Below are 14,126 nucleotides of genomic sequence, written 5' to 3'. Positions count from 1 at the left end.
CAGCTAAGAGAGAATTTAATGAAACCACTAAAAAACGCATTGAAGCACAAAGATAAGGAACGCATGACTTCTGAAAAATCTACAACAGTGTAGTAAATAATGGGAAATCAACAATTCCCCCACTAACCAACAATCACGAGGTTGTTTGCTCAGCAACCGACAAAGCTAATATGCTTGCCAGCCGGTTTACCTCAACCACCCCCTCCCAGACTTTCCTTTGCGGACAGACGCCATGCTAGACGATCTAAAAATCACCCCTGCTCAGGCACATGCTATCATAAGAAACCTTGACACTTTAAAAGCATGTGGACCCGATCTCATCCCAGCTGTGCTATTAAAAAAGTGCTCAGCTGAAGTAGCTCCAGTTCTCTCCAAACTCTACAACAAATGCCTTAATGAATCTTGCTTTCCGGGCTGTTGGAAAACTGCTTCTGTGGTACCAGTATTCAAGAATTCTGGCGAAAGAACTGACCCATCAAACTATCACCCCATTAGCCTCCTCCCACTTTTCGCCAAAATATTTGAGACCATAATTAACCATGCTCTAGTCCATCACCTTACAGATGCTAAACTTCTGACTGCCAAACAATATGGATTTAGACAAGCTCGTTCCACAGCAGACATCCTCACTGTAATCTCTGAACGTATATACCATTCACTGGACAAAGCGGGGGAGGGTAGAGCAGTAGCTCTAGATATATCTAAGGCTTTTGACAGGGTATGGCATGAGGGTCTCCTCAGTAAAATCAGATCATACGGTATCACTGGTAGAATACTTAACATAATTAAATCCTTCTTAGATAAAAGAAAAATCCAGGTTGTCCTGGACGGTCGTACATCTAAACAATATGATATAAATGCGGAGGTGCCCCAGGGATCTATCCTTGGACCTCTGCTGTTCCTGATATTCATAAATGACCTCCCCGACAAAATTGCCTCTGAGATGGGTATATATGCTGATGACACCACACTCTATAACAGGCATGACAGGAAAACAAATGAACACGTATCTAAAGAAATGGCAAAAACACTAGAGGCTGACATCCAATCTGTAGTGGAATGGGGACAAAAATGGATGGTCACATTCAATGCTGCCAAGACTAAACTGGTTTCCTTCAATAATTACAAGAAACCTTCTCGGACACCAATAGCAATGGCCAGTGACTCTTTACCTGAGAGTACATCTTTCAGGCTCGCAACGTCTCTTTTGTGGGGAAAGAGGTTGCAGGGAAGAGAAAAGGGCATCCCCCACTAAGCTGCAAAGTCTATTTTGAACTCTGTCAAGGCAGGATAAGCTGCTTCTAGCAACTCCTGCCCAGATGTGGCAACAGCACTCCATCATTGGCCATACCTGGCTTTTATATAGGTAGAGAATTGCATCAGGAGTGAGATATCTACTGGAGCGGTAGAAGGATCCTAGCATTTTTCCAGCGGCCTTGACAATGGATTTGATGTACGTGTTCCGATTTAGGTTGGGAGTAAAGGTCAAGCCCAGAAGCTTATCAACCCCCCCCCCCCCAAAAAAAAAATAGAGGACATTCAATTGTTTTTCTGAGCACTTTACAGTCAATGGAGTAAAAAAGGCCAAAGACCCTAGTGTTTTCATGTGATGTTTTGAATATAATAAACTAGTTATGACCAAAGTTTCATTTAAGTCGGACAAAACACTAAAAAACAGGGCCTAAATTAGAGTTGGGGCCCGTTTTTTTTTTGGGGGGGAAGGGTCACCCTGTACACATACGAGAAAGAATGTAGATTTTTCTAATTACTTTGAATGGAATTTTAACTAATTCCCCGAGTTTAACCTTACTTTCACAAAACTACATCGAAATATTGGATGGAATACTGTTGCCACATCCAGGAGCTACTAGAAAAACCTTATCCTGCCTTGATAGAATTAAAAAATAGACTTTGTAGCCTAGTAAGGGAGTGCCTTTTTCTCTTCCCTGCAACCTCTTTCTCACAGAGGAAACATTGCGAGCCTGTCTCTGCTTTATCATTATTTTCATGGCAAGTGCTAGTCTAAGCTCCAATCTATGGTCTAACCTCGCCAAACTTTCACAAGAAACACTCGTCTAGCTGAAAACACTATCAATAATTTCCCACACTCTTTATCTGTGCCTAAACCTAAACGTAGATTCCATGAACAAAGTTTTTTTTCTTAGAACTGCACACCTGTGGAACTCTCTTCCATTTGCTTGCTTTCCAGCTGACTACAATATAGTTGTCTTCAAGTCCAACGTAAACAAGTTCTTGATGAGCCGTTCCCCTTAAGTAATCCAATTTACCAAATTTCCACTACTAACGATTACTACGATATTGTCCCTTTGACTACTGTACACTCTTTAACCTTTATCCTCGAGTAGCCTCTGGGCCTTGATAAGTGGTGATGCCTATGTCAAAAAAAAATATATATTGGTATACTCTTTCTTGTGATTGAGGACCGACTTCGATTTGACTTTGTATGGAGGAAGAAGGTCAACAAAGACAATTAGCTGTCATGTTCCATATCAAATTTAAAGCTAGCAAGGGGGAGGGGGCAGAAAAAGTTGGGAGGGAAGGTGGAGAAAGGTCTGTGTGAGTTTTTTGTTGATGTTTAATTATTAATGTTGAAAGGAATCAATCAACAAGAAAACTTTTGTATTGATCTGCAGGATGCTGGGAAAGGGAAGAGACAAAGACGGTGAAAAGAGAAAGATAAAAGATGAAGAAAAAGAGAAAAACAAAAGAAAGACAAAAAGAATGCAAAAAAGAAAAAGAACACAATAGAAAGAAACAAAAAAAAGAAAGAGCAAGAAAAAAAGGAAAACACAAAAAAGAAAGAACACAAAAAAGAACACAAAAAAAGGAAAGAACACAAAAAGAAAAGCAATAAAAGGAGAAAAAAAAAAGAATAAGAAAAAAAAGAACGAGAAAAAAAAGAACGAGAGAAAAAAGAAAGAATGAGAAAAACAAGAATGAGAAAAAAAGAAACAAGAAAAAAAACAAGGGAAAAAAGAAGAAAAAAAAGAAAGAACAAGAAAAAAAGAAAAAACAAGAAAAAAAAGAAAGAACAAGAAAAAAAGAAAGAACAAGAAAAAAAGAAAGAACAAGAAAAAAAGAAAGAACAAGAAAAAAGAAAGAACAAGAAAAAAAGAAAGAACAAGAAAAAAAGAAAGAACAAGAAAAAAAGAAAGAACAAGAAAAAAAGAAAAAACAAGAAAAAAAGAAAAAACAAGAAAAAAAGAAAGAACAAGAAAAAAAGAAAGAACAAGAAAAAAAGAAAGAAAAAAGAAAGAACAAGAAAAAAAAAGAAAGAACAAGAAAAAAAGAAAGAACAAGAAAAAAAGAAAGAACAAGAAAAAAAGAAAAAACAAGAAAAAAAGAAAAAACAAGAAAAAAAGAAAAAACAAGAAAAAAAGAAAAAACAAGAAAAAAAGAAAAAACAAGAAAAAAAGAAAAAACAAGAAAAAAAGAAAGAACAAGAAAAAAAGAAAGAACAAGAAAAAAAGAAAGAACAAGAAAAAAAGAAAAAACAAGAAAAAAAAGAAAGAACAAGAAAAAAAGAAAAAACAAGAAAAAAAGAAAAAACAAGAAAAAAAGAAAAAACAAGAAAAAAAGAAAAAACAAGAAAAAAAAGAAAGAACAAGAAAAAAAGAAAGAACAAGAAAAAAAGAAAAAACAAGAAAAAAAGAAAGAACAAGAAAAAAAGAAAGAACAAGAAAAAAAGAAAGAACAAGAAAAAAAGAAAGAACAAGAAAAAAAGAAAGAACAAGAAAAAAAGAAAAAACAAGAAAAAAAGAAAAAACAAGAAAAAAAGAAAGAACAAGAAAAAAAGAAAGAACAAGAAAAAAAGAAAGAACAAGAAAAAAGAAAGAAGAAAAAAGAAAGAACAAGAAAAAAGAAAGAACAAGAAAAAAAGAAAGAACAAGAAAAAAAGAAAGAACAAGAAAAAAAGAGCACGAAAAAAAAAAAAATGAAAAAAAAAAATGAAAAAAAAAACCACAAAAAAAAACACAAAAACAAAATAAAAACCAAAATGGAAGAAAAGTTAAACAAAAAAGGAAGATAAAGCAACAATGTTTATGAACAAGGAAAGCGTTTTTATCCATTTATTTATTGCAGACTTTATTGCATCTTCATCTTTTAGTGGTTTCACGACGTTTCGACCAACTATTCCTCTAGCCTTCGTCAGCGTGGTTAACCCTAACAAGATAGGAATGCCGAATCTCTTAACTGCATTCTCAGCAATTCCTGCCTTCCATAGTTGTTGTCATTCCTATCTCGTCGCGGTTAACCACCTGACGAAGACCAGAGAAATCATTGGCCGAAACGTTGTGAAATGACCAGAAAATGAGGATGATAGTCCGCAAATAATTAAAATAAAATAAAATAATACAAATTACTCATCTCAATAAGAATTCCAATTAATTAAATAAAGAGAAGCGTGTCTACCAGGCATTTTATTTTAATAATGGGTCATCATTTATCAAGGCCTGGAGGCTACTAAAGGTTGTCAGTTGGAGAATAAAGAACACCACGAGAAGATTGCAACGAATGGATAGAATGGGGAGAATTTGATTATCCAAGATGACGAATCAACAAATATATTTTGGCAATGAACTTGAAGGCAATCACATTGTAGTCAGCCTTTAGGAAAGAAACTTTGTTCATGGAAGTTCTGTTTGATTTTTAGATACAGAGAATGCTGTATGGATAAATTTGCTCTGGTTATAGAAAGAGGAGTTCTCACTATGATTGTGTTGTACAGAGGGGAACCAGATCTGTGTACAGTGTAATGATGTACAGAAATGCAACTAGATCAGTGAGGGTTGAGGATATGTGTTGCATGGCGAGAAATGGTATGAGAATGATTTGATGGATGTGTAATATCAGTGTTAGAGACATGTTTAGACCTGATGACCATTAAAGGAAGATTAAGTCTGGACAGTATAGGAAGATGTGCGCAAAACAAAACTTCAATAGTATGGAAATGCTAAATCCTTTCCCCCTGACATGTTCATAAAGTAACCATTACTGGAATCTTAGGCAGATATCAAACATACCAGTTAATATAGGTGCCACAGGGCTTATGAAGAAGAACCTGAAGTCCTACCTAACTAATATTCCTGGTGAACCAAGTGGAAAAGAGATCCAGATAATTGCACTTAAGGGAACAGCGAGGATACTAAAAAGAGCTCTCGGTTGGTTTCAATAAGAAGCAGGGCAATGTTGGCAGCTGGTTTGGCTGCCCCATACCCAGCATTACAATCTTCAAAGAAAGAAAATTAAAAAAAAGCAGTAATTTGAAAAATCAATTGTAAAAGTGATATTCTCTTGAAGGTTCAAGGTTCAATTCTCAATGTGGGCGACCATAAGATACAATTACAAATTATTTAGGCCCTCTAACCAGTCATGGCTGACAGAACAAGGACATACTACCCCCATGAAGTAAATAAAAGGCTCCATTCAAAATTCTGTCCAAATTCCCGAGTTTGCCAGAAACATTCCAGAGTACAACAAGATACACCTGAAGAAGGCCGGAAGTTACATCCACCGAAACATTGTGAAAATGATGCCCAAGATGAGAACAGTAATCCAAATAATCCAAATAGCTAATCCTCATCTCAAAATATTTAGAAATGCAATGCTCGATCATTTTTCATAATTTTTGGATTTTTTTTTTTAATTAATTTCCACACGACATATAATTACATAATTTTACGCAAAATGCATTTTTTTTATCCGGTTATAATGTCGAAGCACTCATCTATATATATATACATATCTTAAATCTCGAGAGCTCTTTTAGCTATCATCTCATCAGGAGAAAATCGATAGCGTAAAAATAATACTATGTCGAAAGTAAAGAGTTCTGATGGGGAACTATTGAATGTGCCAAAAATTACGGGGACACTAAAATAAAGTTTATTAACATTTAAAAAACGATTAAGATAATGGCACAATGAGGGGAAAAAAAAAAAAAAAACGGGAGAAAAGATTCACAGTTCCCCAAAGAGAAACAATGCGTTAGATGTTTCTTTCTGCCGACACAAAGAAGGTTTCTGCATCGCAATAGAGACAGACTCCAAAATCTTTAAATGGTTTCTGGAGTCCGCTCTATGTAGCACCTCGAACCATTCAATTTTATATCTATCGGCACACACGGATTGTCAACCAAATGCTGGTCAATAGCAGAGTCCAAGGCTGCAGAAGTGTGTGTGTGTGCATTTTTTCTGTATGTCCGCCAAAGTCTTTTTTCGCCAGGATTCTCTGGGTCCTATTTCTTATAATTTTTTATATGCTCTCAAGATCATAATATGTTACACTTACGAAACAACCGTAAAAGTCTTATTTCAACGACTTTTATCTGACAAAATTTGCGCTGTGAATTCGTTTTTCTCTGCTGCTGCTGTTATGGCGCGATATTTGATCTAGAAAAACCACCTGGGTTTTTAAATGTTTATTTTCAACTCTTTCCAAGTCCTTGGCGTCATGCTTATGTCATCAGGCTATTGGCCTCAAGGTTTCCGGTTCGAGCCTATCTCCCTCCCAAAACTTTGTTCGCTGCTTATTTTTTTTTGCTTTTGTTCATTTTTTTTTTAAATATTTAAACAGCGTTATGTCTTTTAATTTCCATCTACCCCCCCCCCTCAACACACACAGTTTTAATATCGAAACAGGGTTGTTTATTTATTTTTATTTTTCAGATTTTTTTAAAAAGTTTTAAGATCGTCCGTTTTGCATCACATTTGTTTTTTTGGGTTTTTTTCCATCACATCCGCGTTTTCTTTTTTAGTTTGCAATTTTCCGATTTGAAGAAATTTTCTATTTAACACATTGTTAGGACCCTAACAGGTACTACCACTCCGGGTCAGAGTGGACCTGAGAGCAATGGCAATTAAAGAATAGCTCCACACTCCCCAAAGCCCACAAGCTGGAACCTCACCATCAGATATAATTTAAGGTCAAATCCAGGACCGGCATATTACAGTGTGACCCAAAAAAAAAACCCAAAAGAGGCCATCTAGAACGCTGTAGAACAGAGAAAAAAAGGCCAAAGACCCTAGTGCTTTGATGTGATGTTTTGTATATAATAAACTAGTTATGACCAAAGTTTCATTTCATTTGGACAAAACACTAAGAAACGGGCCCTAATTAGAACTGGGGCCCGTTTTTTTATGGGTCACTCTGCATGTATTATTAGGATACTCTGTAATATTTAATATGGAATTAATGTTTGGGTATTTTCTTTATCATAAGTTCTTATTGGATTATTATTATTATATTTACAATTTATGACACATTATTATATTTATGACACTTATTATTATACTTACAATTTATGACACTTATTATATTTATGACACTTATTATTATACTTACAATTTATGACTTATTATCATATTTATGACACTTATTATATTTACAATTTATGACACTTATTATATTTATGACACTTATATTTACAATTTATGACACTTATATTTATGACACTTATTATATTTACAATTTATGACACTTATTATATTTACAATTTATGACACTTATTATTATATTTATGACAGTGGTTGAAGTGATGTTAGAGCTCATTAAAGTTCTTGCCATCAAAATAAATAGAGCAGAGACAGGCTCGCGACATCTCTTCTGTAAGAAAGAGGTTGCAGTGAAGAGAAAAGGGCATCATTTATAAGGTTTGAAATGCAAAATTTTAATGGCAACTTAAAATGTAATGCAGTCAGCACCAACACTATTCAGGGTTTAACCGGCTTCCTCTGAAGGAGGAAGTTTCATGGGAGTATGAAATTCACAAGCGGTCCCCAGTCGCATGTATATCCCCGTTACGGAAGATGACGACGTTAGATTTTTGCAACTTTTTGCAGGGAGATGTTGACGTACTCCTACATACAGCACCTGGACTTCCCAAATTGGTCACCCGTTTTAGTAATGACCAGGCTCAACGTTGCTTAACTTCGGTGATCTGACGGGAACCGGTGTGTCACCGTGATTATGCCGTATTACTAATGTCAACTTGTTGACATATTTCTATTACTTTTGCGCATATGCAAATTCATTCAAAGCTTGAAATGGTTGAAGTGATGTTGGAGTTCATTAGAGCTCTTGCCATGAAAATAACGATAGAGCAGAGACAGGCTCGCAACATCTCTTCTGTAGAAAAGAGATTGCAATGAAGAGAAAAGGGCACCACCTACTAGACTTCGGAGCCAGTTTTGAATTCTATCAAGGCTGGATAGGGTGTGCCGAGCAGCTCCTGCCTGGATCTGGCAACAGTACTCCAGTTTCGGACCTATTTGGCTCTTATACAGATAGAGGATTGCATCGGCAGCAAGATACGCACTAAAGCAGTAGAGTGATCCAACCAGTTTTCCAGCAATCTTGGCAACAGATTTGACGTATGTGTTCCATTTCAGATCAGAAGTACATGTGAGTCCGAGAAACGTCTAGGTGCTTCCCCAACATGAGAGCCATTCATTTCAGTCAAGTGAAGATGAGGGTCAGAGCGATTATGATGAAAAGAGAGAAGCTTGGTCTTAGATGCATTAAAATTAACCAGCCACCATTTTCCCCTGTGTAATATAACAGTTACTGACCTAATCTATCGCGGTTATATTTCCAGGCGCCATCTTTTAAATCTCAACGATATTTTTTTAGCCCAATTAATTCTCTCGTTTCAGTTTATCAATTTATTTATTTACTTTTTCATTTTTAGATGTAATCTTTCAAATCACTACGCTAGTTTACTCTAATTTATTTTATATAATCATAAAATGTATATATATATATATATATATATATATATATATATATATATATATATATATAGAGAGAGAGAGAGAGAGAGAGAGAGAGGCATATAATTTACATAAAGAAAACACGCTGCTTTCCTCCATCATTATATATAGCCCCAAATCTTCCGACCCTCTCGTCAATGACCATCCCTCTTGAAAAAGAGCCCGCATAAATCAGGCGAAACATTGAGTATTCAGGTCTTTCCACCTCCATTCTATTTTCATATTGTCAGATTTAATCCAGCTTAACAGGCATAACAGTTATTACGTTAGCTGTAGATCTAGTAGAATGGAAACCATATTGTATGTCACTGAGTAGGTTATACCTGTTGTGATGGTTGACTCTTTTTCTATTTATCACAGATTCCAGAAACTTATTCATGACACAAAGGAGACTGATTGGTCTGTACTGAGAGGTAGATGACAGATCTCCAGAATTTTTAAATACAGGACAGACTAATAAAGTTTTCCAGGATGTTGGGAAACATTTCTCCTTAAGGCAATGTTTACACAGCTTTGTAAATATGGGGGCTAGTTCTGGTTGAAGCTTTTGGAGTACAACAGCATTGGGACCAGTTGCTTTACAGAAATCAAGGTTTTTGATAAGCTTGGCAACATCACGCACAGATATTTGTATGTCACATAGCATGTTTTCAGTCACAAGAGGAAATATGGTAGATAGGCGGCCATGGTCTAAAAGGATAGAATTTGCTGCAAAGTTCTTGACAAAGAGTTTGGCTTGGTCAGATGCTGTTGCAATATTTTGGACTTGTAATGGGGTATATATTTAATTGCTGCCCACATCAGCAATATGTGGCACAAGGCCAGAAAGTGGGAAGCCCGCAGGCTCCCCTAAAGAAGGGGCACTCCTGCAATTTTAAAAATTGCCTGAGTAACCCCATCGACATTCCCCCGATCGGGGCGCCTCAGGCAGTAAGCAATAAACTTGCCCCACCGGAAAGCCCGGTGGCAAGGCCTGGGAGGGTGGACCTCCTAGGTATTACCCAGGCGGCGTACCTCAGTTCAACAGGTGCTGGGCCGGTTCCCAGCCCCTCACCTGTTGGGCTGAGTGTCAAGTGATGAATCCTTGACATGTACTACTCTGTCTCCCTGCAGCTGAAGCCGCTAGGAAACACATCCCATCACAATGGAGTTGTAATGGGGTATGATCCCACACAGTCAGACAATTCTATTTATAAACGATGCTGCTATGAACTGACAAATCAAATTAATTCACGTTCTGCTACCAACCAATCAGAAACCAGAATTGGTTCATAAATATTAAACGTTTTCTGGAGCAATTTTACATGTTATTTTTGTTTTTTTTCCCCCCCATCTCGACACAGTAAGAATATTTTGCTCTGTGGAACTGTCTACTGCAAACAAGTAACCTCTCAAAACTTGTTTAGAACAACGAACCATCGGAAACTGTTCTGTCTACTGCAAACCAGTCACCTCTCAAGACTTGTTTAAAACAACGAACCATCGGAAACTGTTCTGTCTACTGCAAACCAGTCACCTCTCAAGACTTGTTTAAAACAACGAACCATCGGAAACTGTTCTGTCTACTGCAAACCAGTCACCTCTCAAGACTTGTTTAAAACAACGAACCATCGGAAACTGTTCTGTCTACTGCAAACCAGTCACCTCTCAAGACTTGTTTAAAACAACGAACCATCGGAAACTGTTCTGTCTACTGCAAACCAGTCACCTCTCAAGACTTGTTTAAAACAACGAACCATCGGAAACTGTTCTGTCTACTGCAAACCAGTCACCTCTCAAGACTTGTTTAAAACAACGAACTATCGGAAACTGTTCTGTCTACTGCAAACCGGTCACCTCTGAAGACTTGTTTAGAACAACGAACCATCGGAAACTGTTCTGTCTACTGCAAACCAGTCACCTCTGAAGACTTGTTTAGAACAACGAACCATCGGAAACTGTTCTGTCTACTGCAAACCAGTCACCTCTCAAGACTTGTTTAAAACAACGAACCATCGGAAACTGTTCTGTCTACTGCAAACCGGTCACCTCTGAAGACTTGTTTAAAACAACGAACCATCGGAAACTTTTATGAAACTAAACATGGCTTACACTTCTAGAGATGCTGATGAAATGAACAGGTCTGTTGATGATGGGATAGAGGGCACATTTCTGTTCAGGACCCAGTTTGTTATTCGCCAAAACTGGTGAGAACCAAGCTGCTGCTCTGCTACTTTAAACTTAATGTACTGAGCATACGAATCTCTTGTATTCTTTATTACTCTTTTACAGCGGTCGCTGGCAGTTCTAAAGGTGGCTTTTTGTGCCAGATAGTAGTCCCCTACATCAAAGTGAGACTGTGCCTTGGTTGGGGTGAAAATTAAAAAAAAAAAACTCGTTGTGGTGGACATGAATGAGAACCCCCCCCCCCAATATTAATGTCCAATCAATAATAATCCACTGAAAAAAACTACAAATAACCGAAAGCCGTTCTTAACATGTATAGGTTGGGAGTGTTTATTCCGAAAGACTTCTGGGAGTGGGGAGTGATTCTCGTTCAGGTCCACCCTAATTTTTTTCGAAGTAAATAAACGCCTTAAAATAAGTTAAAACACAAAAATATCTTATTCGGGTGTTTTTTTAAGATATAAAACAAAACAGTCATTTATTTTGTTTATTTTATTTGGGTTTTGTTCAATTTAAGTCTGCGATATTTTTTACAAAGGATTTACTTCCGTTTTGTGCGGACCGTTCTGCATCGCACTGAATACCCTGAAAAAAATCCCTTCTGATTAATGTTTACCAAGTTTAAAATATCCTATTATTCTGAAAAAAAAAAAAAAAAAACAACAAAAAAAAACCCAGCTGAGTTTGACTATTTTTACTGTACAAGAATTTATATCCGTTTGAAATTGGTTAAACTTAAAAAGAAAAAGAAGTTGCTAATGACCATTTGAATACAAAAAAAAAGTCCACTGATGTCGGCCCACTACTACGAATTCGGAATAAAGGCATATGAGCGAGAAAAAGCGAAAGTAGAATCAGGGGGACATATGCTACAGGATACCAAAATCCTAATTAAACAGCACGAAAGCAGGGGAAGTAACTGCAATCTGTCTTGTTACAATTAATGGGGAATATCGCGGAATCGTACAAAGTACATATTTTATGTAATAATGCAGTAATATTTAACTAATCTCGACATAACAGTTTAGGAAGAGAAGGTGCTTGTTAAGATAAAGTCGAAAGATCGATCTTTTTAAATATGTGAGTTCAAGCCAAAATAACATCATTTAATTGTCATGTTGAAAATAGTAATATATCCTAAAATTAGGAAAATTCATGGAGTAGAACTGCTATTATGTTTTTTTTTTTGTGGTGTTTTTATACAGGCATCACCACTTATCAAGGCCAAGAGGCCACTCGAGGATAAGGGTTAAAGAGTGTGCAGTAGAAATTGGACAATATAGTAATCGTTTTTAGTAAAAAAACAACAAAAAAAAACAAAAGAAACCGCCGCTATCGGTTAAAAGTTTTAACAGTACATACATCGGCCATTTAAGTGACATAAAGGGAGATGCTTGTTGTCCCCATGTATTCGCAATCTTCAAGGTGTTCACATCTAGGGAACATGCCATTTCCCCCAATTTTTCGTAAAAATTACTTTTAACTATAAATAATTATTTTCTACTCGATGAATGTTCGTAATTTTTGGATATATTACTATTCTCGACATGACAATTAAGTAAATAGTATTTTTTTTTTTTTTACTTACAACCATATATTTAAAAGAAAAATCGATTTGTCGACTCTATCTTAACAAGTACCGTAGATGACATTGATTTTTTTTTTTGTTTGCAATTTGTTTCGAATATCATTTTTGACAATAAATTAAAGTTTGAACAAAAAATTAATTTATCACAAATGTATTTTTTTTTAAGATATAAATAAAAATTGAACGGAAAATCGAGTATTATTATTTTTTTTTTAATGTTTCAGTTTATAATCGATTTTGTTTTTTGTTTTTGTAAGGAGGAGATTAAGAGCGTTAGTGTTGGAAATAAAGAGATTACTAACCTATTTTTAAATTTTATTAAAAAAAACTGTTAAAAGGTGTTTTTTTGTTTTTTTAAATTTTTATTTGTCTTACCCTTCTGGAGAGAAATCAAAGTTAAAAATCCCACCATGAGATTCGTGTGAAGTTTTGTCGAGTTCCCACGTTTGGAAAGCTTTGAAATTTGAATAAAGTCCAGAATAAAGCTGTGAGAGAGTCCCCAGTTCGGGTTTCAGTCCCAACTCACGCCTCTGCTGCCATCGCCAGCTGAAAGCCATAATAATTAAATATATCTACCCTAAAAGTCACATCTCAAGTGAAAATATAGAAAAAAAAAACCTTCAACACAAACTGAAAAGATGTAAAAAATTCGCCATTTTGAAAGGAGAGTTCGATTTTATTTTAAAGAAACACAGAATTATCTCCCTTTGTTCTTAGTACGGTGACGTGCTCATTAGGTTTAGATGAGAAAGTATCGGACCTTCGGGCTAAGATCACAGTGTAGTATCTGTTCTGATTCTACACTTAAGTTAATTTGTCCTTAGTCAATGTAAGGGAAACCCTTTCTTACTAAGGCATTTTTTTTTAATTTCTGTCTACTGACAAAGTACAGGTTTTCCCCCACATTAAAAACAAATGACCTTGTGTCACATTTTGCTTTCGTGGGGGAAGCAAATAAATATCATTAAGTTTAGAAAGCTACTCAGTCGCACTTGTGACTAATCATTTGCCTCCCCATGAGGGGAGATTTAGAGAAAAGGCCGTTTTTTTTTGTTTTTTTTTTAATGTGGGTAAATCTGAATCCCTAAGAAAAAAAGGAAATCTGGCTGGACTAAGATAAAATTTAATTTTAATTTAAATTGTCTTTATCTAGAAGGATTTCTCCTTCACTGAGCGAGAATGGAAAAGATGGAAGTGTAATTCTTACTTATTCTCCCCTTCGCACAGGGCAGAATTAGACACAAGGTCAGTTTTTAATGTAGAGAGGGTCTAGCCCACCCACCCCAAAGGAGCACTCTTGGGTGAGACAAAAATTGGCGCTGTTTTACAATCGTTCACTGTGCAGAGGGAGACAACGTTCTTTTACTTAGTCTTTAACTTCATTTTTTTTTCATCTCATAGTTTAGGACGCTCGATGCGACGATATTTAAAAAAAAAGTACTTGTACAGTTGATTCAAGACATCAAAAAATGAAAATATCGAAAAAAAATATTGTAATGTAAGAAATTATTTCTCATATCCCAAATTACTCCCTACAGAGGCAAAAGAATCCGCAATGAAAGTTTATTTGGTTCTGGTAT

The 14,126-nt window shown here is 35.9% G+C and overlaps 1 protein-coding gene and 1 pseudogene across 1 annotated transcript in view; both read right to left on the bottom strand.

The window, feature by feature from the left end:
* Positions 1 to 13,214, bottom strand: part of LOC145266957 (DDB1- and CUL4-associated factor 10 homolog) — a 29,807-nt gene extending 16,593 nt beyond the window's left edge. The window contains exon 1 of the mRNA XM_080122780.1: positions 12,922 to 13,214. Within this exon, the coding sequence (XP_079978906.1) occupies positions 12,922 to 13,103 (182 nt within the window). The 5' untranslated portion in view covers positions 13,104 to 13,214. The remainder of the gene's footprint in view (positions 1 to 12,921) is intronic.
* Positions 7,882 to 8,000, bottom strand: LOC145267397 (5S ribosomal RNA; annotated as a pseudogene).
* Positions 13,215 to 14,126: the final 912 nt, after the last annotated feature.

Source organism: Euprymna scolopes, chromosome 42 (assembly GCF_053919585.1).
Source record: "Euprymna scolopes isolate OS-2025 chromosome 42, ASM5391958v1, whole genome shotgun sequence".
Classification (NCBI taxonomy): domain Eukaryota; kingdom Metazoa; phylum Mollusca; class Cephalopoda; order Sepiida; family Sepiolidae; genus Euprymna; species Euprymna scolopes.
Note: the sequence above shows the minus strand (reverse complement) of the source record. Positions and strands in the feature narration are given on the sequence as shown.